We start from the raw sequence: 25003 nt of genomic DNA on the forward strand, positions 1-25003 counted from the left end.
CCTCTCCCTCCCTCTACCCCTCTCCCTCCCCCTCCTCTCCCATCTCTTTCCCCCTCCTTTCCCCACTCTGCCCTCCTATCCCCTAACCCTCCCCCTCCCCTCCCCCTCTCCCTCCCCCTCCCCCTCCCCTCCCCTCGTTCCCCCCTCGCCCTCTCCATCCCCCTCCCCCTCCCCTATCCCTATCCCCCCCCCTCCCCTCCCCCTCCCCCTCTCCCTCCCCCTATCCCTCCCCCTCCCCTCGCCCTCCCCCTCCCCTATCCCTCCCCCTCCCCTCGTCCTCCCCCTCCCCTCCCCTCTCCCTCCCCCTCCCCTATCCCTCCCCCTCCCCCTCCCCTCGTCCTCCCCCTCCCCTCCCCCTCTTGTCTACAGTTCCAGAGCTAATTTGGGAGAGACTGCATCTAACTAAAGCTGTTTGTTGAACTCATTGTTTTTTTATATATAGACTTTTGGCAGAGCAGTCGGGTCAGGAAGTGGGAGCCCCACACCTCCCCACTCCAGCGTCAGTGGAAGGGTTTCTGTTTGTATCCTTGGAGATTTCAGGAGAACAGATGTTCCACTGAAGCATCTTTGTGCCTGCGATGCCCACCGGCATGCAGAGTTCCTTTACTTGTGAAATGCTGTTGTGAATGTATAAGAATGCGCGCTGTTTACGCAACTGGCTTGTGAATGTGCTGTTCGGAGGACTGCCTTGTATAAACATCTTCAATCCAAGGACCAGCATGAGAACAGACAGGACCTCTCGGGAAGAGAGTGCCACTGCAAGCATTCCCTGCACTCTCCGGTGTGCCTAACACAAGAATACACTGCTGTGATTCAGTAGAGATGAACGCTGTGCCTAACACAAGAATACACTGCTGTGACTGGGTCTTGCTATGGGAGTTACCCAGATGTTTGCAAAGTAAATCTTCCACTTAGGCACACACTGTAATAATAACTATCGCACTGCACTGCAGGTTCTCTCAGTAATATCTTGCACAACGCCTGCCCCGAGGAAGCTGATCCCTTTTTGTCTGGTTTTCTTTTCAGTAGTGAACCCTCAAAGCCGCTCGGTGCCCAGCAGACACTACTACACTCTGCCCAGAACATCTGCACCCCACGCTGGGCTCATCCTGGAGCCCCCACGCTTCCACCCCCAGACCAAGGGCAAGAACATCCGGCTGGACTCTCAGCTGCGCAGGGCCACACGCAAGAATAGCTTCTGCAACGGGATCGCCTTCAGCCAGCGGCCCGTGCGGCTGTACGAGAAGGTGCGGCTGCAGCTCTCTGGGGTGCACAATGGCTGGAGCGGGGCGCTGCGTTTCGGATTCACCAGCATGGACCCCGGAGAGCTGAGCCCCTCCGACATCCCCAAGTACGCCTGTCCCGACCTGGTGACCCGGCCCGGATTCTGGGCCAAGGCTCTGCCAGAGAGGCTGGCCCTGAGGGACACTGTGCTGGCCTTCTGGGCTGACAGACATGGTCGCATCTTCTACAGCATCAACGAGGGGGACCCTCTCCTCTTCCACTGCGGAGTCAGTGTCGGGGGACCCCTGTGGGCGATCATAGACATCTACGGGATCACACAGGAGGTCACGCTGCTGGGTGAGTAAGGGGGGTTTTAAGGGTAGATTCTTTCAGTCCCACTTGGATGGGGAGCCATGAATAGAAACACAAGTGAAGTGTGATTAGCGCTCTGGAGAAGCTAAGAGAGGTGCCTTGGTTGCTATCTTGTTAGTGCTGAAGGGACCAGCCTGTACGTCCCACTAGGCTCTCAGTGCTGCGCCACACAGTGTTATCTTTAGAGTTGGGGGCCCTATGCTGGGTTCCTGGATTTCTGTTTAGCCTCTGTCTGTCAGAAGCCCTGGCCATGTTTGGTAATGCCTGCTGCTTGTCCATAACTGTTCCTGCGCTGCTGTGGAATTTCAGCATCCCACGGAAAGCACTGGTGGGTACTTCGGTCATCCAGAACATTTTGTAACCCTGCAGCCAGCCTGCAAAACCTAACATGGAAGTGTTGAAACCCCAGAGCAGCTCAGCAACAAGGGTTAACATTTTTACTTAAAGAAAAATGAAATCACAATGAACTCGACAGGTTCATGCAAGACTATAAGAGGTGGAAAAAAAGGATCTAGTGTATGAGTTCATTCACAGAGCTAGCTACAGTAAGTGATGATACAGTATGTTAAACAGATACTCTGTGTTCCTCTTGCCCTCCCTCAGAGAGCATGTTTGCAGAGAGTGTGGGTTCCAGCCGGCTCAGCGCAGCCAGACTCAGCGCCTACCTCCCCCAGAGCAACCACGACTCAGCCAACTACAGCAACAACCAGCTCGAGACAAACCAAGCTGCCGCTGCCAAGATCGCCACTCTGCAGCTGGGCAACTGCCACCAGCTCCCCCCCTGCTGCTCCTCCTCCTCCTCATCCCGGGGCATGCGGGGCCTTCCCCCCTTGCTGGACACTGACCTGCACTTCCACCCAGTGCGGGGCTCGGACATCAGCCTGTCTGCTGATCGTACGGCCGCATGCATCCACTGGCTGGACAGCAGCCAGACTCTACTGTTCACTGACCGGCCCCTACACGTCGGGGAGACCCTGTTTGTGGAAGTGGGCCACTTGGGGCTGCCCTATTTCGGGGCGTTCTTGTTCGGGGTGACCTCCTGTGACCCCGGGACCCTGCGGACGAGCGAGCTGCCGTCGGACCCCGAGCTCCTGCTGGACCGCAAGGAGTACTGGGTGGTGTACAAAGGCTTCCCTGTGCCCAGCCCCGGAGACGTGCTCAGCTTCTCATTGCTGCCCAGTGGAGAGGTCCACCATGGGGTGAACGGGGCCTCCCGGGGCAGGCTGCTCTGTGTCGACACTTCCCAGGTTCTCTGGGCCTTCTTCAGTCTCCACGGAGCCGTCAACCGCCTGCGGATCCTGGGTGTGTACCCCACTGCTGCCCTTCCCTCCCAGATCCTCCCTCTGTAACTCCCAGATCTTCTCTGTCTCTCTCCCTTCCTCCCAGATCCTCCCTCTCCCATCCCTTCCTCCCTCCCAGATCCTCCCTCCTTCTCTCCCAGATCATCCCTCTCTCCCTCCCAGGTCCTCCCTCCCTCCCTCCCTCCCAGATCCTCCCTCTGTCCCTCCCAGATTCTCCCTCCCTAACCCCCAGATCTTCACCCCCTCTCCGGAGATCCTCACTATCCCTTTCAATAGCCCCCATGTGAAACAGTCTTGGAAATACACCTGGTTTAGCAGATCCACCACAGTCTGGTTATAAGAAGGGTCTTCCTTCCCCTCTGCAGAGTTTGAGAATCCTCTATACCCACCTAATTTAATCTCTATTGATCATATGCTCCCTTTGTAGAATATCAGTAACCAGACTGTACTGAGATCTTTACAGTAACTTTTGAATTGTGTTTAGTGCTGGATGAGCCAGTAACTATTTTAGCTGTTACAATGTCTTCTGCCTGTGGAGTGGAGGTCTAGTCTGCACTGTGAGATGGGTGTTCTGGCCCCGCCCCTGACTCCTCCCCTCTCCGCTCTGCAGGGTCCATGCAGTCCAGCCCCTCGAACGGATCCCACGGAGGGACCCCCGACGACAGCGACTCGGACCTGGCCTTCAGTGTCAACCGCTCGTCCTCAGCATCCGAATCATCCCTCGGTACGTCAGACCTCATCTCTGGACTTGGAGCAGTTAAACCAAGAGATCAAAACAATATTAACAGTGTTAAATATGGCAGCTCATCGATCTCATTGTAAAGCAGTTGCATAGAAATGCTTTTATTTTTCAGCATGCATCTGTAATTATTTTTGCTTGGGAACCCATTACCCAAGCACTGAATTTTCATGATCAATAATTCAGTAAAACATAAATATACAATGACGGTCCAAGTTGACATAAGAGTGTTATCAAAATACTGTTTCATGCAATCACACTATTTTTTATGTGAGGGTGTAAAAGGCTCTTTTTTATTGTGGTAGTCTCCTTCTAAAAAAAATCAAAAATCAAAAGACAATCTAATTAACCATGCATGCTGTATTGTTCATGTGCGCACAGTGGAGGGTAACCTCCTGTGTCTTCTTGTGTTCCAGTGACGGCACCAAGCTCCCCCCTGAGCCCCCCCCTCTCCCCAGCCTTCTGCCCCCCGGAGCTGCCCCCGGGCAGCAAGAACGGAGAATGCACCGTGTGCTTCGACCAGGAGGTGGACACGGTCATCTACACCTGCGGGCACATGTGCCTCTGCAACGCCTGCGGGCTCAAGCTGAAGAAACACATCAACGCCTGCTGTCCCATCTGCCGCCGGCCTATCAAAGACGTCATTAAGATTTACAGGCCGTGAATTTCAGAGATTTCCCCGGGAGCTCAGCCTCGTCACCGGCTTCCCGTTTCCCTTCTTTCACTCTCGCTCCGTCCCGGGAGGAATGGGCGTCACACACCCTGGCAGCACTGACGGCGAGATGGAAACCTCATACCACTGTACTGTAGTGTCCCAGAGTGAAAATGGATCCCCAGTGCCTTGACTGTGATGCAGGACGGAACTGAACCTCTGTTCTGCATGCCCATGAAGAGCGTATGTGTGTATATATATATATATATATATATATATATATATATACACACACACGTGCCTCATCTATTATTATTATTATTATGTATTTCTTAGCAGACACCCTTATCCAGGGCGACTTACAATTGTTACAAGATATCACATTATTTTTACATACAATTACCCATTTATAAAGTTGGGTTTTTACTGGAGCAATCTAGGTAAAGTACCTTGCTCAAGGGTACAACAGCAGTGTCCCCTACCAGGGATTGAACCCACGACCCTCCGGTCAAGAGTCCAGAGCCCTAACCACTACTCCACACTGCTGCCCCATCTATAAGAGAACACACACTGCATGCTGTATGCTGGTATTGTAACACACTACACTTCCACAGGTAATGGGACGCACAGGGGAATGTACCTAAATCAGTGTAGCCACTTCACAGAGGAAATCAAGAGGACTGCAATTATACTGTTCAGCTACTGAGCATGTTTGTGGAGTACATGCATTTTCTAAAGGGGTTTATTAAGGGAGCAGTTTAATGCAATGCGATTGGAAGTCTACAGTATGCAGTTTGCAGCACGTAAATCTAAGTGGTTCATCTTTTTATCAGAAAAAAAACAAACAAACAGCATTGATTCTAATAAGGAGTGAAACATGTCAATGAGACAATCGGCTTTTTTATTGCAGTTTTTAATCTTGTTTAATGTAACAGATATGTATTATACCACCCCAGAGGTCGGGGTCCAGTTTATTACACCGTGTAACAATTTTATTTATTTTTTTTGGTTCCTGGGTAGTAAGTGTTATTTCCTAATTGCTTATGCCTCAAAAGTATAGAAAATGGCTATTATTCCCCACAAACTTTGCTTTTGTGACCAGGACAGTGATATTTTGAAATTTACCTATTTTCCAGAACATTCCAGATAGATTCAGTGCTGAGTAAACTTGGAGTAACTTCTAGAACTTTCTAGAACTTTCCAATAATATAAATAGTAGTATAAATACAGGGGCCTTAAGCCCACCAGTTCAGTTTAGTTCCAGCTGCCTAAGTGGATATATATCTGCATTTTTCTGAGATGGCATCAAGGTCATAGGAGACTTCAAAATGGTGGCATTCCTGATGGGTCTCCAAGGCGGTTTTACCAAGTTTCCCTGCTATCTTTGCCTTTGGGACAGCAGGGACACCAAGGCGCACTACCACAGGCGGGACTGGCCACAGCGGACCGAGTTCTCTGTGGGGAGGAACAATGTCAAGTGGGAGCCACTGGTGGACCCCCGGAAGGTGCTGATGCCACCACTGCACATCAAATTGGGCCTTGTGAAACAATTTGTCAGAGCTCTAGATAAGGAGTCGGCAGCCTTCAAGTACCTTCAAGACTTCTTCCCTAAGCTGTCTGAGGCAAAGGTCAAAGCCGATGTCTTCGTCGGACCACAGATAAAGAAGATCCTGGAGTGCAATGAATTCCCCAAGAAGCTCACTAGTAAGGAGAAAGCGGCTTGGAACAGCTTTGTCGCAGTGGTTCGGGGCTTCCTGGGCAATCACAAGGCCGAAAACTATGTGGAGCTGGTTGAGACTCTGGTGAAGAACTACGGCACAATGGGCTGTAGGATGTCCCTCAAAGTCCATATCCTTGATGCTCATCTTGATAAATTGAAGGAGAACATGGGAGCGTACTCGGAGGAGCAAGGCGAGCGCTTCCACCAGGATATACTGGACTTTGAACGCCACTACCAAGGACAGTATAACGAGAATGTGATGGGAGACTACATTTGGGGGCTGATTTGTGAAAGTGATTTACAGTATAATCGTAAATCTCGAAAAACTACTCACTTCTAAATCTTTTGTAGTCATTTTTGTATTACTTTAGTATAAATACATGTTAATTTGGATTCATATGTTGTTGTTTTCTGACTTTATGTGAACGAAAAGACACAAATTCGCCCGTTTTCTCATTGGAAATAGGTAAATTTCAAAATATCACTGTCCTGATATATGTCCAAAATATAACCCCTCCTTCCCAATGCAGGAAGGAATACCTCACTGAGCGGTGAGGGAAGTTTGGGTCTTTTTCTATTATTTCATTTCTGCAGCTTGGCATCGATTGCTAGACCTTTTTTTCCCAATTTAAATAAATACACACTTGCAGGAATAGATTGCACCAAGGATTGTGAGATCCAAGTGGTTAAACCGAATGCACTGCAGATGACTATTAAGAAATAAAGACATCACAGTCCCTGGAGCCAGAACCTGTATGTCCATGCCGGTATGTGAGACAGATTATAACTTCGTGGTGCCTTATCAGGGGAAGCTTTTGCACTATTGACAATAGATAGAACAAGCTGTCACCTCCAACTGACTCTTACGTCTGTGTATATATATATATATATATATATATATATATATATATATATATATATATACACACACACACACACACACACATAGACTAAAACAAATATTTTGTATATTTTAATGCTATAAATCAGTTGTAGCTGAAATGCATTAGATCTAAAGCATGTCTAAATCCTCACTAGTCTGTTCAGTATTCTGAATTTCACCAGCAGCGGTCAGCTCTCAGCTGGAATTGTTTGAATGGCGAGAATGCAATCATACTCCCAGAGTGTAATCCCAAGAATGCACACTAGAGGGCAGCCTTACCCAGCTTGACAAACCGGCACACATGTTTGTCCATGATAGGGCTGCTTTGAGTGCTGTCCACCAGTGCTGCCAGGTTTTCCAAAGCTGGTAGAAGGCTTACAGACAAGATTGGTGTCTATCTGCTCATTTCCTCTCTTTTTTTACTTGGGTATATTTGTAAATACATGTTTTTGTATAATTGGATTTTCAGTGATCTTACTGGGTGTTTATTAGCATGCTTATTTCCACTGCTATTAAAAGCTTTAACCATGTTTAAAAAAACAAAACCCTAATACTACCCAGCTGGAAAAATGAACACATTCAGATAAACTGAGAAAAGTGTGAACAGTAACAGCTCTGTAATCCACACCTGAATGGGACCAGAGGGCAAAACCGAGTTGTTCGGCTAATTGAACTGCAACTGTGAAATTGTTTACATGACTTTCCCAATCAAGCGACTTCGTGAAAAGATACAATGCAGAAGAGCACAGCACACAACAGGACAGGCTACCAAGGGTCTAAAAACGACCAAACGAATTCTACAGGACGCTATTGGGGTTTTCAGGGTGTCATACCAGCAATTTAAATAAAATCTTTTAAATATAATTAAAAAAAAAAAAGAAGAAATTAATAAAAACAGTGTTTTATATTGCAAAGCTAGACAACCCAAGCTTTACAGAAAATGTTCCAAAATAATGCGATAGCCAGTATTCTGAAATATATAAGTGTGTTATATTCAGGTGTTATCTCATCATCTCTGTAAGCGGGCTTGTTACAAAAGAGACAGCCACCCTATTGGTGGTTAGAACACATCAGAGATAAACCATAAAAAACGTGTGGTCTTGAGAGGGTTCACAGCGCTTCTCAGTGGCGTAACTAACCGTTTCATTATCTGTGTTATTTGTGTTCCTGATGCTGCGGGGAGCTCACGAAGCTGCTATTGTGATGTCACACTGCTACAAGCTGGCCACTGCAACATGAAATACAAATACGCACGCATAGTGTATGGAACGGGAAGGGTCTGCTGTTGTGTTTTTGCGCTTGTATAAATGTTGCCCCTGTTGGCTTTTGCCCCTTTTTCTTTTTGCTTTGAATTAGAAACAGATGCCAAGCCGGAGGTGGGGATGGCAGTCACAGCTTCTTGGCATTGCGTTGCTGATGGTTTTCAAACAAGTTACACGTCTTGTCAGTTTACCGTCAGGGTGCTATTAATATACCGCTCCAATCATTTCATGTGCCCATGTGAACTTCATGGACCTCAGTTTATACCAAGTAATAATGTCACAGTACTGGTTTCAAATCATACCATTGTTGTGAAGATTGACCCCCTTGCTTAGTGTGTGATTTTGCCTTGGTGATTTGGGAATACAGCAGCTGTTCTGCACTGGTGAAGCCCCAGTGTTGCTGATGCAGGAGGAGTGACTGTAGGGGAGGCTCAGGCAGCTCCAGCCCCACCTCTCCCAGCCGTGCTCATGACTCACACTGGAGAAGGGCATGTCTGAGTAACTCCCACACATGGGTGCGTAAACACTGGCTGTCGTGCTTGTATTTGCACATGTACATGCATGCTCACTGCACACGTTACTGCTTTCCAGTACAGTATACTGTCAAATTCACCTAGTTCATCTGTTTTTGTATTTAAAAAAATCAATACAATTCAAATAAAAACATTTTAAATTGTAAAATAAACCACTTTGTTTTCTAACAATAAATATGTTGTGTTCTTGTACATTGGACTAGTGTGATATTTTAACAGGGATCTGATAGGGCCTTGCCGGGCAATGAGAACAAACAAGTGTTCATAATGAGCATGGCCATTTTTCAGAGTATGAGTAATACATTGGTCATTTTGTTCTTACTCATTATTCGGAGAGAAAAATGCATTGGATCCTGGCTTCAATAGCGCTGTGACGACTGTCAATCTCAAATCTGGAGAGAGAGAACCAATCCGGGAGGGACCATCGCCACAGCCGTCTTTGAGTTACATCTCAGGCCTCCACTACACAGCAAATTCCTACAGACATCCACTTTGAATAAGGGGTTTCATAAGGATATACTTTCCAATAACACACATCATATTTGTGACCTGTGACTGCAGACAGCAGTAGTTCCTCTTGCCTTGCTGAGAGTCTGACTGTAGTACGCCATCACCTTCTCTCTGCCCTGATCCCCACAGGATGAAGAGTCTCTGGGGATCAGAGGAAGGCCAAGACTGGTGCTTTGGCGAGGGCCTCCCGCAGTCACAGAACTACCTACCCTCCTCTGTCACCCAGTGCAAGGGCCTGGCAATGTGTGCAAAATTCTTCCCAAAGCACCTGTAGTAAGGATGCCAGGCCCAAGAAGATGGTCGGCCACTTCCTCACAGCCGCTACCTTGGCCGCCACCTAGAAATTGGGGGTGTGCACCTCCAGGTCATCCAGATAAATGAAGCACCCTGTTCGGGTGACTGAACCGAGCACGCGCTTCACCAGGCACTCGAACATATACAGACCAAACAGCTTCACCTGGAACTGCCAACGTTCTCGGTCAACGGTTTTAAGACGAACTTCCAGAGACAGCTGTACCTCCGAGTCCCCGCTGCGCAAGTCCAGGGAGCTAAACCAACAAGACCCAACAATGCAGTCAAGGGCCTCGTTGATTCGATTCTGGAGATATGAGTCTTTTGTGACAGGGTTGATCTTGTAGTCCAGACATAAGCACCAGCTGCCATCCTTTTTCTTCCCCAGAATGGCTGGGACATCCCACTTCTGAACCTGCCAGGTTAATAAGAAGCCAAGGAACAGTTTCTCATGAAATTTTACTCTTTATAAGGCAACAGTCCCCAAAAGCCCTATCCCTTTAGTGCATTGCAGGTAACCAGACAGACAACATAAAGGAGAGAGAAAAGGCTTGACACAGTGGGTTGAGGGGGCGCAGTCCACTACACAGATTCGAAGACACGGTCACGGTGACGACACAGACACAGCACCAACAGCCACCAAACTCTCAAACGACACTCGGACACACACAAAACGAGGGACAACAAGCACAATTTAACTATTTACAGAAAGAGAACAAACAGCGACAAACAGTCCCACAGTCTCTTGCGGCAATTATTTACATGTGGATGGTTTTCTGGCTGCTGGGTCAGCCATAACATGCTGCTGCATCCCCCAGTAAGTCCACCAGACAGCCCTGCAGCGATTATCGCCAGACCGCTGCTGCCAAATTACCCATGATGAGGACTGAAGACCAGCAGCAACCTCTTCTTGCTGTCAAGCCAATATTGCCAACTGGGCACGGACAGAATTGGAGGAATGCTTGCATGAATAACCCTGCCCCCTTATCAACCTCTTATTCTAACCCTTTTGCAAATCACGCCCCCAAATTTACTGTGGGATTTAGAGTGTAGATTGTATTATTATTTTTTGCTCCAGCTATAATATCAAGCTGAATTTAAAGCTCTATAAAATGGAACTCTTATAACAACTCAGACAATCGTTGGAGGGAAATTTGAGACAAATGGCTGAAGCTTAATGATGGCAGTCAGAATGTTTCTCCATCATTTAGCCAATCATGGCAGAGCTGAAGATGGAAGCTTCTTTTCACAGAAAACGGTGAGCAAAAAATGCTAAACCATCCATAAACACGAGGGGGTGATTTTCCAGGCTTTTAAATAAATGTGTAAATAGATTTTTCAATTTGTAAGAGATAAAAGGTTTCAGTGCACAGTCACCTGTGGGTGTACTGATATGTAGTACAACTGTCATAGACTACATACATAAAGCACAATGAGGTGTAACATACATCAGCTGAGTCAATAAACCAGCAAGCTGGTTAACATACTACAAATGTTACAATGGGCTTCAGTGCACAGCACTCCACTCAATTAGTACAACACTTGGGCCTACAAAAAAAACTACCAGCTTGTTGACAAGGTACCTCATCTGGAATGCCTTCTTTAGGGCTTTCTGTGCTTCTTGGGTCCCTCTGGTTTCCATTCACAATTTTCTTATTGTGTCTACAAATTCAGAAACAAAATGTACAGTTTTGTCAACGAGTAGGTATGGCATTCAAGTCTTACTGCTTTGCAAAAATACACTATACCACATTTTGTTGGATTTGTATACAGTACCTGGTTTACTGGTTTCATTCATGTGTAGTGGGCCTCCGGGCTGTGCTCCTCTCATCCCCACTGGCTGCGGGTCTACCCCCAGCTGGCCGATGCAGAGCTGCCGCTCCCCTTTGCCCTGTAGATTGGCTGCCTCTACCAGAAGCCGCTACAGCCCCTCTGTGCCCTGTGTAGGCGTCGTCACTCCCCTGCCTCTGGGGCTGGGACCTGCTCGGCCGCTCCAGGTAGCACAGCCCACTAGGATCCAGCTGATGTGGTTCACAGTTCACAGTTTCTGTGCTCCTTGGGTCTCTCTGGTTTCTATTCACAGTTTCTGTGCTTCTTGGGTCTCTCTGGTTTCCATTCACAGTTTCTGTGCTTCTTGGGTCCCTCTGGTTTCTATTCGTTTCTGTGCTTCTTGGGTCCCTCTGGTTTCTATTCGTTTCTGTGCTTCTTGGGTCCCTCTGGTTTCCATTCACAATGTTCTTATTGTCTACAAATTCAGAAACAAAATGTACAGTTTTGTCAACGAGTAGGTATAGCATTCAAGTCTTACTGCTTTGCAAAAATACACAATAAATACCACATTTAACAGATGGGCAGTAGTGGTTAGGGCTCTGGACTCTTGACCGGAGGTTTGTGGGTGCAGTCCCAGGTAGGGGACACTGCTGCTGTACCCTTGAGCAAGGTACTTTACCTAGATTGCTCCAGTAAAAACCCAACTGTATACATGGGCAATTGTATGTAAAATAATGTGTAAAAAATAATGTAATTGTATGTAAAAATAATGTGATATCTTGTAACAATTGTAAGTCGCCCTGGGTAAGGGCGTCTGCTAAGAAATAAATAATAATAATAATAATAATAATAATAATAATAATAATAATAATAATAATACTGTTTTGTTGGATTTGTATACAGTACCTGGTTTACTGGTTTCATTCATAAGCAGGGCTGGTGTAGTGGGTCTCCGGGCTGCGCTCCTCTCATCCCCACTGGCTGCGGGTCTACCCCCAGCTGGCCGATGCCTCTGGGGCTGGGACCTGCTCGGCCGCTCCTGGTAGCACAGCCCACTAGGATCCAGCTGATGTGGTTCACAGTTCACAGTTTCTGTGCTCCTTGGGTCTCTCTGGTTTCTATTAGTTTCTGTGCTCCTTGGGTCTCTCTGGTTTCGAATCACAGAGTTCTTATCGTCTAAATTCAGAAACAAAATGTACAGTTTTGTCAATGAGTAGGTATGGCATTCAAGTCTTAATGATTCACAAATATACACATTAAATACAACATTTAATATAATTGTACTTGCCACTGTTTACAAAGCTGTCAGCCAACAACATCGATGCATTATATGAACCCAGTTCAAGTTTATTCAGTCTAGATACCTGTCATGACAGGTCTGGCATTCAATTCTTAATGCTTCGAGAACATGCACAAGAAATGCAGCATGTGTGTGATAATCGACACTGTTGCCGAACAAGCCAATCTTGTAATAAAAGTTAACATGAGCCTCCATCTTGACATCTTTCTCTCTTATTTAAACAGTTCAATAAAACACACAATAGATATTCTTTTATACAATAATGTTTTGTTGGATTTCTATACAGTACCTGGTTTAATGGTTTCACTCTTTCTGTACATAAGCAGGTAGGCTGTGGAGGAGCTGCAGAACAATCATTAAACAGCAGGTTATACTGGCATCATCTGGCATTGGTCAGTCCTTCTAGCAAGCACAAGTTGTACAATTGTACAGTATGTCTGGAATTGCATTACCTTGTTTGTACACAAGACTGCACCCTTAACACATTTACAGGTGCACTTGCTACTGATATGTTTACGACATGGCTAATTCTTGGGACAGTAATGTAAATTTAAAAACAGTATTCTCATCATTACCTTATACAGGGCCTCTTTCCTTCCTTTACACTTTGTGTAAAGCCTTGTTCCATGTGGTACTGAAACATAAACAATTAGTTTATTATTTGATGTGTCGGAATGATTAAAGTCACACAGTAACTCTTTATTTTTCTAATGCTTTCACTCCGTTGGGTTGCATGGGGGGCGTTTCTTGTGCAGTTTGAGTTCTGGTTGCTCAGACTGTGCTAAAGACGTACTATACACAAGCTGCAGGGTCAACGAAGGGTTAACACATACTGAGAGCTCTCATGAGAACCCTGTGCTCAAGCTCAGCTGCAAGGTGGGAGGATGTTTCTCAACTCAACCAAATTGATAAAGTGCGGGACAGATGACATTGAGTTAAAGAGATGTGTATACTGTGTCTGGAACAACATTGTAACTCACACCATGAAACTGTTTAGATATTGTGAGGAAAACAGAGTGTCAGCAGAGTTCACAAAGCTCAACAGTTAGGCAAGATATATAAAACAGGCACTCATTAGTGCAAGTGAGAAAAGCTACCTGAATCCCCTCCTGACGACAGATCATCACTGTACACTGATCATGATCTGATTTCTGTTTAGAACTAGGTGCTACATTGCTGTGTCAAATGCTAAATGTTTAAGCTATATGTGTGTAACCTTTGAATACTGGAATCAACACATGGAGACTTGCTGACAAAGCCATTGGTATTGTGCACATTGCTCATTTATAGACACCAAACTACTTGTGAATATCTAAAATCGTAAAAACTACACTTAATCTTGAGATATGCTCTCTGGGGAGCATTTTACTGTGCAGCTACTCGTAATTTACAGGTGCATTGTAATTCACGTTGATAAAATAATTATTCAAGCAACAATGTAAAATCAAAAACACTTGCCTCATGAACAAATGAATCGTCAAAAGTGTACCACTTGTCATTCTCAAATGATTTGATACGAGCAGTGTAATGTCCACCGCTGTACCCTCCTGAATGGTCGCATATTGCAAACAGCTCATATCGGACAGAATACTGAAAGAGAAAAACAGTAAGAGCCCGACTTGTGGCCGTAAGCAAACTGCTTTACACTGTGGCTTGTTCAGTGCCAGCCCCAGTGAATACAGCCCATGCCATGAACATTCATGCCAGCCCTGAACTGTATACCACATGTACTGTCTGTATGGAGTTGGAAAGTATTATAATCAATGGACATGGGGAAGGACATGAATGATGGCCCCAGCAACATAGTCCACAATCGCTACAGTACCAAGTGCTGTAAAATTCCTATTACACTGGACAGAAATAATATACATCTTGTATGTTCTTACTACCTGTCTTTTACTGGCAGCTACTGCAATTTCTTGCACTGTTTCTTTGGGTTTATTAAGCTTTTGTCGTGACCGCATCTTCATTTTCAATGGCAACTGCGTAAAGAAAAAAAAGATGTTCTCAAGTCAACTACTCTTTCAGGATATGTTTCGAAGGGTACGGATACCATTTATTAATCCGACTGTGTGTTTATAACAGCTGGTGACAGGCTTTACAATCTGCTGTTTTTTTTTAATCCTAAAAAATCCATAGCAATGAGAACTATTCATTGTGTATATATATACCATGACAAGCAAATGCATGTCAGTCCTGTGCTGTATACTGCATGTAAGAGTTGAGAGGTCACATAATCAAACAACATTTTGGGAAAGAAGGAATAAATGACTAGGAATAGATATGTCCTTACTTTCTTTCTTACACCGGTAGCTGTGCTGCCCGTTTTCTTGTCATGTTTCTTTCTGTGTGTCACGCTGTTGCTGTGACATCCATGTTGTGACCTTTTCAATATGTACTGTGGAAAGAAAAAGATGCTGTTTGGTCAGCTGTTCTTTATGGATATGTTTTGAAGGGGATGGAGACTCTTCAGTAATAGTAAGGAGCTTCAAATTTAATTTACATTATTTCTGCTCGTTTTTATAATGTTTGTGATCTGTAGCCTTCAACACTACATGTTGTTTTCACAAGTCTGTGTTCAGGTGCTTTCACCGGAGTTCAGGAGCTGCTCTTCAGTTTCCTCATGCTGCTATAGATATTTGAAATGTAAGCCTGATCAGTTTCAATGCAGTTGGAAAGTCACGTAATCAAAGGGAAGGAGCATATGAATGATGGGCCCCAGACACTTACAGTCCACAGCCACTACAGTGCTGCATTGTATTATACAATTACTAGAACACTGGGCAAAAATAACATAATAATCATAATAATAATCTTTCATGTTCTTACTTTCTGGATAACAGCTGCTGTAATTTCTTTATTTCTTTTATTGTCTTTAGACAACTTTTGTTGAGGCATACTCTGTAAAGGAAAGAAAAAAACTGTTTACTGCTTACTTTTGGAACATACAAGAGTTGTAACAATGCGGCAATAGTAAAATAAACCAGTCAATTTATATGACAAACATTTCAAATAAACTTATTTTGTTAGGCTCCACAACCAAGATTGCTGCGTGCAGTTTGAGATAGTAATCATGCTGTTTGAGATAGTAATCATGCAGTTTGAGATAGTAATCATGCTGTGAGATAGTAATCATGCTGTCTGAGATAGTAATCATGCTGTTTGAGATAGTAATCATGCAGTTTGAGATAGTAATCATGCTGTGAGATAGTAATCATGCTGTTTGAGATAGTAATCATGCAGTTTGAGATAGTAATCATGCTGTGAGATAGTAATCATGTTGTTTGAGATAGTAATCATACTGTTTGAGATAGTAATCATGCTGTATGAGATAGTAATCATGCTGTGAGATAGTAATCATGTTGTTTGAGATAGTAATCATGCAGTCTGAGATAGTAATCATGCTGTATGAGATAGTAATCATGCTGTGAGATAGTAATCATGCTGTGTGAGATAGTAATCATGCTGTGAGATAGTAATCATGCTGTGTGAGATAGTAATCATGCAGTTTGAGATAGTAATCATGCAGTTTGAGATAGTAATCATGCTGTCTGAGATAGTAATCATGCTGTCTGAGATAGTAATCATGCTGTCTGAGATAGTAATCATGCAGTTTGAGATAGTAATCATGCAGTTTGAGATAGTAATCATGCTGTCTGAGATAGTAATCATGCTGTCTGAGATAGTAATCATGCTGTCTGAGATAGTAATCATGCTGTTTGAGATAGTAATCATGCAGTTTGAGATAGTAATCATGCTGTCTGAGATAGTAATCATGCTGTTTGAGATAGTAATCATGCAGTTTGAGATAGTAATCATGCAGTTTGAGATAGTAATCATGCAGTTTGAGATAGTAATCATGCTGTTTGAGATAGTAATCATGCAGTCTGAGATAGTAATCATGCAGTTTGAGATAGTAATCATGCAGTCTGAGATAGTAATCATGCAGTTTGAGATAGTAATCATGCAGTCTGAGATAGTAATCATGCAGTTTGAGATAGTAATCATGCAGTTTGAGATAGTAATCATGCTGTTTGAGATAGTAATCATGCAGTCTGAGATAGTAATCATGCAGTTTGAGATAGTAATCATGCTGTCTGAGATAGTAATCATGCTGTTTGAGATAGTAATCATGCAGTTTGAGATAGTAATCATGCTGTCTGAGATAGTAATCATGCTGTTTGAGATAGTAATCATGCAGTTTGAGATAGTAATCATGCAGTTTGAGATAGTAATCATGCTGTCTGAGATAGTAATCATGCTGTCTGAGATAGTAATCATGCTGTCTGAGATAGTAATCATGCTGTTTGAGATAGTAATCATGCAGTTTGAGATAGTAATCATGCTGTCTGAGATAGTAATCATGCTGTTTGAGATAGTAATCATGCTGTCTGAGATAGTAATCATGCAGTTTGAGATAGTAATCATGCAGTTTGAGATAGTAATCATGCAGTTTGAGATAGTAATCATGCTGTTTGAGATAGTAATCATGCAGTCTGAGATAGTAATCATGCAGTTTGAGATAGTAATCATGCAGTCTGAGATAGTAATCATGCAGTTTGAGATAGTAATCATGCAGTTTGAGATAGTAATCATGCAGTTTGAGATAGTAATCATGCAGTTTGAGATAGTAATCATGCTGTCTGAGATAGTAATCATGCTGTTTGAGATAGTAATATGCTTGTTTCACCAGTATATAGAGTTGTTAGGTTACAGGAATTTGCCACCTGTTCCTGAGCAACAAGAGTTAGCCCCCTAACCTGAGTTTCCTCATTCATAGCCCAAGGGATGCTATCCTGCTTTCAATGCAAATAAGAAAATGAGAAGGTGTGTGTAGAGATCATACCTGTGGTATTGTAGCAGTGCAATGAGAAGGTGTGTGTAGAGATCATACCTATGGTACTGTAGCAGTGCAATGAGAAGGTGTGTGTAGAGATCATACCTGTGGTATTGTAGCAGTGCAATGAGAAGGTGTGTGTAGAGATCATACCTGTGGTATTATAGCAGTGCAATGAGAAGGTGTGTGTAGAGATCATACCTGTGGTACTGTAGCAGTGCAATGAGAAGGTGTGTGTAGAGATCATACCTGTGGTATTGTAGCAGTGCAATGAGAAGGTGTGTGTAGAGATCATACCTGTGGTATTGTAGTAGTGCAATGAGAAGGTGTGTGTAGAGATCATACCTGTGGTATTGTAGCGCTGAAACACCATTCAGTATTTTCAGTTGGTGCCTGAGTAAAGGAAACAACAATTGAGCTTTATTCTTATTTAAATACAAGGATATAGCTTTCTGGATGTTTTGTATCATGTAGGTAAATAATTGTAAAAGAAAACCACCTGAAATTGTAATTCCAGTGGAATCTCCACAGGACACTGGATCTTCACATAACTCATCTGATAATAGTCAAACTCAAATCTCTTCAGGTGCAGTGTCAATATTTGTGGCAAGCGCTGAAAATAGTATCTCTGAAAAAAAAAGCTGTATCACAACAATGAAGAAGATACATGACTTCACATGCTGTAGGTGTGTGTTTATAGTGATATGAAGATACACGACTCTTCACATAGGTGTGTGTTTATATTGATATGAAGATACACGACTCTTCACATAGGTGTGTGTTTATAGTGATATGAAGATACATGACTCTTCACATAGGTGTGTGTTTATAGTGATATGAAGATACATGACTCTTCACATAGGTGTGTGTTTATAGTGATATGAAGATACATGATTCTTCACATAGGTGTGTGTTTATATTGATGTGAAGATACATGACTCTTCACATAGGTGTGTGTTTATATTGATATGAAGATACATGACTCTTCACATAGGTGTGTGTTTATAGTGATATGAAGATACATGACTCCTCACATAGGTGTGTGTTTATGGGTATTATAGTTTTACAGACTCAGCTTACTAGAATGCCCACACTTTCATATCTACAACAGAATGATTGGCATCCAGTCCTCACAATCTCAGCAAAGTGTGCTAAGCACATGTAGCAAACATTTAGTCAATGGTTTCCACAGTGTAACTGTGTGTAATTAATGTACCGGTGTTTTGCTGTGTCTCAACAAATATCTTTATAGAAAGCTATTAGCACTGTGTATAATTATTATTTTTTTTAAGTTCCAGTACCTAATTTAAAAGAAAGTTGAGTAAAGCGTTTTTCTGACCCCCACCTCAAATGAAATACCAGGACTTACAGTTTCAGTGTCAGTTTTCATTTCACATTTGTCACAATAGCTCTGATTATCTCCTTCCAAAAGTTCGGTTTTCAAAAAGTCTAGAAGACCCTTCTCCTGCAAAGACAGCAATGAATATGAATTGAGTAAGGACTGCTCAGGGAGTGAATGGTAATATTCAGAAAAAACAAGCTTTACCAAGGACGTGGTATTAAAGTCAAATTATTATTATTATTATTATTTTTGCATCAGATTTACTTTTTGCAACAAATATGCTTGTAATATAAAATCACGTATATGTCATAAGCTCATGCTGGAATCAATCTTGTCAGCAGTAGGAGGCTGTGTGGTCCAGTGGTTAAAGAAACGGGCTTGTAACCAAGAGGTCCCCGGTTCAAATCCCACCTCAACCACTGACTCATTGTGTGACCCTGAGCAAGTCAATTAACCTCCTTGTGCTCCGTCTTTCGGGTGAGACGTAGTTGTAAGTGAGTCTGCAGCTGATGTATAGTTCACACACCCTAGTCTCTGTAAGTCGCCTTGGATAAAGGCGTCTGCTAAATAAACAAATAATAATGATTTCTGCTTTGTTTTAACCTTTTTTTCTCAAAATGAGGAGTTAGTTTAAACCTTTTGATATAATTAGACTTAAAATAATTAGTATGAACATTTTACTAATTTACTTAAGCACTATAAACTCAGACAGAATTTTTTTTTTTTTGTCTGCACTGGCAACTTACTCATGCATTGGTTTTGACAAGTTAGCCCTTAATGATAGAACAAGCATTTAGAGAAGAAATGGCTTTGGGAAGGTATAATTGAGCACTCACCACACTGTACATGATGGCTTTGGGAAGGTATAATTGAGCACTCACCACACTGTACATGATGCTTGCAGAATGATCAGTGGTGTTCAGAGGCAATGGAATATCCAGATATCTACTGTTATCTGAGGCTTCCGTTCCACACCTCAGACACTTTATGGAATTGATTACAGTACTCTGGTAATTCTTAAAAAGAAAGAAGAACTCCTTCAAATACATGTGGAATGTGCTTGAGGTTAAGAGATTGTAGACAACGGGAAACATTTCATCTTTGATCTGCGGTACGTGCTTTTAACCCTTAATAAAACACTTGCTATGGTGTCATAAAGATGCTTGCCAGAAGGTAACAGGATTACAATTTGCTAATGATGAAATTGGCAAGGTGTGTAATTCATCACAGAGCATTTCTAATTAGCCCGAAGTGCTAACAAGTTCAACACTTTAGTATTCAAGAGTGACTGAAGATCCTTCAGTATTCAGCCCCAAGTGCCCCTGCATACTGTACTACTCTGTCATGTGCTGCTCACATAACTGAATGCATAGCCACACTTTCTGTACACAAGCCTGTAAAAGGAGCTACTATATTAAAATGTGCATTTACCTCAGAGACTGGAGACTCTTTGCTGACTTCGTTAAGGATTTTTCTGAAGAATTCTGCTACATCTTGTTGTACCCGACCTTTCAAAAGAAAACAAAGTGGCACACAATTATGTACATACATCACTGTTAGCTTTCAAACACCTGCTCCCTTGAGAAAGGCGCATTAACAATTCAGTATCACCCTATATATTTAAATGGGAGATTCAGTAGTTAAATAATGTGTCTCTTAATTAGTTACCTACCATCTCTGTGCATCATTCCCAGGCTTCTTGTCACTCCAGTTGTTTTAACTTCATATTCTCCATCCTCTAGATTCTGAAACAACTTCTTTAGTTGGAACAAAAGATTCTTCTCCTTGTCTTTTTCAGGCCCACTGTAGAACATGAAAATGAGAATACAAAGTATTTAGTGAAACGATATTTTAAAACATGAAACCTGGTTTAATGTTTCACTTCCTACTGTAGGTCATTTCACCACAGCAGTGTCTTTGGGGTCAAAGCAGGTCCACTGGCTGGAAAGCATGATGGCGCTGGTTGGTTGTGGGTCTTTTTAAAATGTTTGCTATAATATGTATTTCTGTCAAAACAGCAGCTGGAGTTGCACCTGTATGGCAAATGGAAGCGCGCAAAAGGTCATGTAAATGGAACTAATTTGTTAGTTACCAAATATAATACTTGAATGCAATAACGCTTGTAGGCATCCCCAACAGTGCCCCCCTAGTTCTAGATTCTGGTTGCATATCATTTGCAGCCTCCACCTGATGAGTCTTACTTCTTGGGTGTGAATGATTTGCAGTGTAATAGTCACTGTAGTAACAATGCGCCAGCCTACCTGTACTCGTGTACAGCGTCTCTGAACTCGGGGGTCATGAAGAAAGTCTGCAGCACTGTGTTCAGGTAACAGGTAGCACCTTGGTTTATTAACCCACGATAACCTGCCATAATGAAAACAAAAAGCGTGTTGCAACGAGCCCATGGAGGTCTCGAGTTCATTTAATAAGAAGACAGGACCTTTGGACAACACATTGGGAAACACCTTCCTTTACACTGAAGAACATATCTGAGCTACTGTGTAAAATAAAATGAACAGAGTTGATAGAAACGGATCAAAGGAAACATGACACGGGATGGATGGGATAACAGGTGCGCATCTGTGCACCCCGGGTAGGGTCTTTCTCTTTTAAGCGCTTAGCTGAGACCCCGAAATATGTATTTATTTTACTACTACTACTCAGTCCAAAACATTTACCGTACTGGCAAATCCCTCTGTTATACCCTGTGCAAAACGTGGTGCACTTCAAAGCATAATGTAACAGCGTATAATGTAACGCAGCGTCTTTGGCAGTCTCTGTACTGCAGCAGGAGGGTTATAGTATATAGATCACACGTTACCTGTATCCATGTTGCTGTTCCCCCGAATCGATGGGAACTTTTTCAATTTACTCATGATGTTTCCCAGAGCCAGGAAGAGAACAAAACCAGAGAGTCCTGGGATTCAATACGATTAAAAAAAAACAAATGAACACCAGTCCGGTAACGTTTATTATTATTATTATTATTATTATTATTATTATTATTATTATTATTATTATTATTATTATTATTATTATTATTATTATTAAATAGTCACGCCACTATTTGTAACATCAAATGCAAATATCAAAAAAAGTAAAAGCCTAAAAAAGTTATCTTGTTTTGGTTTGTTTTTTTCGGTTTATTTTTGCTTTCGTTTTACAAAAAGACATTTCAAAATGAATTCCTCTTACTTTCGCTTTAGGTGATAAGAAACACGTTTAATTATATACAATATTTACCAATGATACTACTAAGGTACTTTTCCGCAATTTTACAAACTAACATCACGTCACATAAAGACATTTTTAAAAAAGAAGTCTCGTTACTTGGTCCCAGAGCAATGCAGACTGCACGGCGGTGAAGAAGTGAAGCTTACTGGTCAATGTCTCCAAAGCAAAGTACAGCTTATTTGTACCGCCCACTGAATACCACAGTGCAGTGAATAGGATACAGGTTTGCTTGCTCTAAACATAAATTCAGCATCCAGTAGGCTGTTACAATCGCGCATGTCCATTCGGGGGAATGTGCCTACGTTTCATACCGAGTGAACTTATATATTACAATAGGTCCTATATTATTATACAACAAAATCATTGCGCGCCGGTGTGAGGCTCCGGTAAAAGAACCACGTGACTGCACTGCCTTGTATTTGTACTGGTTTTTAAAAAACAGCACACAGTACCGCTAGCAGCGTTGAGTCTGAGAGTCTGTAAATTAAATAAATAATGCTAGCTATCTAAATTAACATTGAGCAGTCCAAGATACTGCTTATCAGTGTGTCTAAAACCTTGTATTTGAGTTATTAAGTGTGTTAGGATCACCACATATGATCTATCTTTTCATGCAGCCTGCTGAATAATACACTGCTGTATGAATTGTTTGCATTAATAAGGTCTCTGGGTGCTTATTTTAAAGGTAATAAAAGTGGATACACAATGTGATTTATATAAATGATTTGAAAGCTACTTCTTCAGTGACCAAATCAGGTTTTAAATCACTTTTAGATCTAGGCCTCCCTCTTATTGTGCCCCTTTTAAAAATCAAGCTCTATGTGTGCATATAACCTATTACCACATTGCTAGAAACATCAACAGGTTTTCCATTTTTATTACATTTTCTACTGATAACAGATAAACTGCAACTTACAACTTTGCCTGTTAGTGTAGCTACAGCTCAGCGCAGCTTCTCAGAATTGAAACTAATCAAGACGTATCTTCGATCAAACATGAGCCTTGAACGGCTAAATGGCCTTGCAGAAATCTCAATTGAACGGGACACCTGCCAGTCCATCAACTATTCAACAATCATTGAGGAATTTGCAGTCTGCTAAGCTGGGAAGGTCCACTTTTAAACAGTGAAAGGGGGGGTAAAATTGCTAGAACTGGCCCTGCAAGAACCATCTTTAGCACAAGTCATAAAATGTATCATAATCTCAGAAACAGGGAGGCTGTGTATCTCTCTGTCTGTGACTGCTCGTGATCACACTGTATCTGATAAGCATTTGGGTGTGACCTGGTACAGCATTTACTGTAAACTGGAGAACACATAAATGTAAACCATGTAAAACATTTTCCAGTTCACCAAATACCTTAAAGTTCATTTCCTTCTTCAAATGTATTTTGAGGAGGACAAACAGACTGATCTCAACATAGACGAGTCATTAAATAAAGTTTGTACTGGGGCAGAATTGTTTTCAATTGTTACTTATTACAATAACATTGGTACAGTAGTGCCCATAATACATTCCCCTCTATTCATTTTAAATGATTCCCCATGAGTAGCCTTCGATGAAGTTGATGAAATGTTTTAACACTGGTGTGTGAACGTCGATGTTCTTGGTCAGCAGGCTAGTTCTGAGTTTCTTTCAAACTGAAGCCTGCAGTGAAAGCCATGCCCTTCTGTATCATGACATGGCTTCACAGAGATCCACAGACACTCTCCCAAATTCTCAAGGTTTGGGAATTGGCAATTTAACTTTTGCCATGCTCTTCTGTACTTCAGTCAAACTAATAAAGTGTCGTAGTGGACAACAGGCACCCATTGCATTCTGCTTGAAAGGATGCTCAAATTAAGTTTGCATTAAAAAAGAAAAATCTCTGTGCACTTGTTCAAGGATTTAAACCACACGTCTCTTCTTAATTGCTATGAAACCCGAATGTGAAATAACGTAGATTGTTTTTCTGCTATGATGCTCTATGTTGACAGAGAGAGATTCCTAATTAAATTGATGTGAAAATGCTAAGCAAATCGATTTCTTATGTACAGTAAGTCAGTGAAATGAAACTGAAACTATTTTTTGAGTCTCCCAGAAGCTGAAGAGTGAAACCAAAAAAAGCATTTACTGGAAATGGGAGGAAACATCTTTGGCATTTTCAGAAAGTCACCACCCATAATAAGTCTTTGGATGTGCCTGCACAGGAAGTCGACACCTGCCTGTCACATGCTACAGTAAATTTTCTGTTTTCTTTAAATGAGACGCTAATGTCAAGGGCTTTTATCCTAAATAAAGATTCAATTGAAATGAGTATCAGGAGAATGAAAGCAGGGGGAGTGATAGTCAGCTGCAGATATTTGAGATTAACATGTAATGATAGTCAGCTGCAGATATTTGAGATTAACATGGAATGATAGTCAGCTGCAGATATTTGAGATTAACATGGAATGATAGTCAGCTGCAGATATTTGAGGTTAACATGTAATGATAGTCAGCTGCAGATATTTGAGATTAACATGGAATGATAGTCAGCTGCAGATATTTACCAGTTTGATATTAACATGGACTGATAGTCAGCTGCAGATATTTGCCAGTTTGATATTAACATGCAATGATAGTCAGCTGCAGATATTTGCCAGTTTGATATTAACATGCAATGATAGTCAGCTGCAGATATTTGCCAGTTTGATATTAACATGCAATGATAGTCAGCTGCAGATATTTACCAGTTTGATATTAACATGCAATGATAGTCAGCTGTAGATATTTACCAGTTTGATATTAACATGCAATGATAGTCAGCTGCAGATATTTACCAGTTTGATATTAACATGTAAAGGGTAGCGTTTATTTTTGACAAATAACCTAAGAGACAGCGTTGACCAAGATCAAAATTACACTTTGAAAAGTTCTAATTTGCTCATTGATTTTGTTAACACAAATGACTGCATTTCCTAGTGTTTCGAGAGCACACTGAAAACATCACCAGGGGTGTGTGTGTGTGTGTGTGTGTGTGTGTGTGTGTGTGTGTGTGTGTGTGTGTGTGTGT

The 25003-nt window shown here is 42.4% G+C and overlaps 2 protein-coding genes across 11 annotated transcripts in view; one reads left to right on the forward strand and one right to left on the reverse strand.

The window, feature by feature from the left end:
• Positions 1 to 7769, forward strand: part of LOC117431385 (E3 ubiquitin-protein ligase NEURL1B-like) — a 53704-nt gene extending 45935 nt beyond the window's left edge. For 2 of the 3 annotated variants that reach the window (XM_058996444.1, XM_034052253.3), the window contains exons 2-5: positions 1027 to 1581; positions 2200 to 2898; positions 3508 to 3621; positions 4053 to 7769. In XM_058996444.1, the coding sequence (XP_058852427.1) occupies positions 1027 to 1581; positions 2200 to 2898; positions 3508 to 3621; positions 4053 to 4300 (1616 nt within the window). In that variant the 3' untranslated portion in view covers positions 4301 to 7769. The remainder of the gene's footprint in view (positions 1 to 1026; positions 1582 to 2199; positions 2899 to 3507; positions 3622 to 4052) is intronic. The other variant, XM_034052254.3, reaches the window with a different exon arrangement.
• Positions 7762 to 22335, reverse strand: si:ch211-212k18.13 (ubiquitin carboxyl-terminal hydrolase 47). 8 transcript variants are annotated; one of them, XM_058996446.1, is made up of 18 exons: positions 21980 to 22334; positions 21558 to 21653; positions 20998 to 21100; positions 20409 to 20539; positions 20168 to 20244; positions 19618 to 19752; positions 18764 to 18859; positions 17894 to 18022; positions 17740 to 17787; positions 15387 to 15458; positions 14851 to 14955; positions 14447 to 14539; positions 13133 to 14147; positions 12847 to 12899; positions 12164 to 12433; positions 11264 to 11732; positions 11071 to 11149; positions 7762 to 9902 (listed from the first exon to the last, which is right to left on the reverse strand). In XM_058996446.1, the coding sequence occupies exons 1-13, from the start codon at positions 22041 to 22043 to the stop codon at positions 13980 to 13982; spliced, it is 1317 nt and encodes a 438-aa protein (XP_058852429.1). In that variant the 5' UTR covers positions 22044 to 22334; the 3' UTR covers positions 7762 to 9902; positions 11071 to 11149; positions 11264 to 11732; positions 12164 to 12433; positions 12847 to 12899; positions 13133 to 13979. The 8 variants fall into 8 exon arrangements, with proteins under 8 accessions (XP_058852429.1, XP_058852430.1, XP_058852431.1 ...); XM_058996447.1 differs by lacking the exon at positions 11264 to 11732; XM_058996448.1 differs by lacking the exon at positions 7762 to 9902 and having other exon boundaries at positions 9928 to 11149; positions 14863 to 14955; positions 21980 to 22335.
• Positions 22336 to 25003: the final 2668 nt, after the last annotated feature.

Source organism: Acipenser ruthenus, chromosome 22, assembly GCF_902713425.1.
Source record: "Acipenser ruthenus chromosome 22, fAciRut3.2 maternal haplotype, whole genome shotgun sequence".
NCBI lineage: Eukaryota > Metazoa > Chordata > Actinopteri > Acipenseriformes > Acipenseridae > Acipenser > Acipenser ruthenus.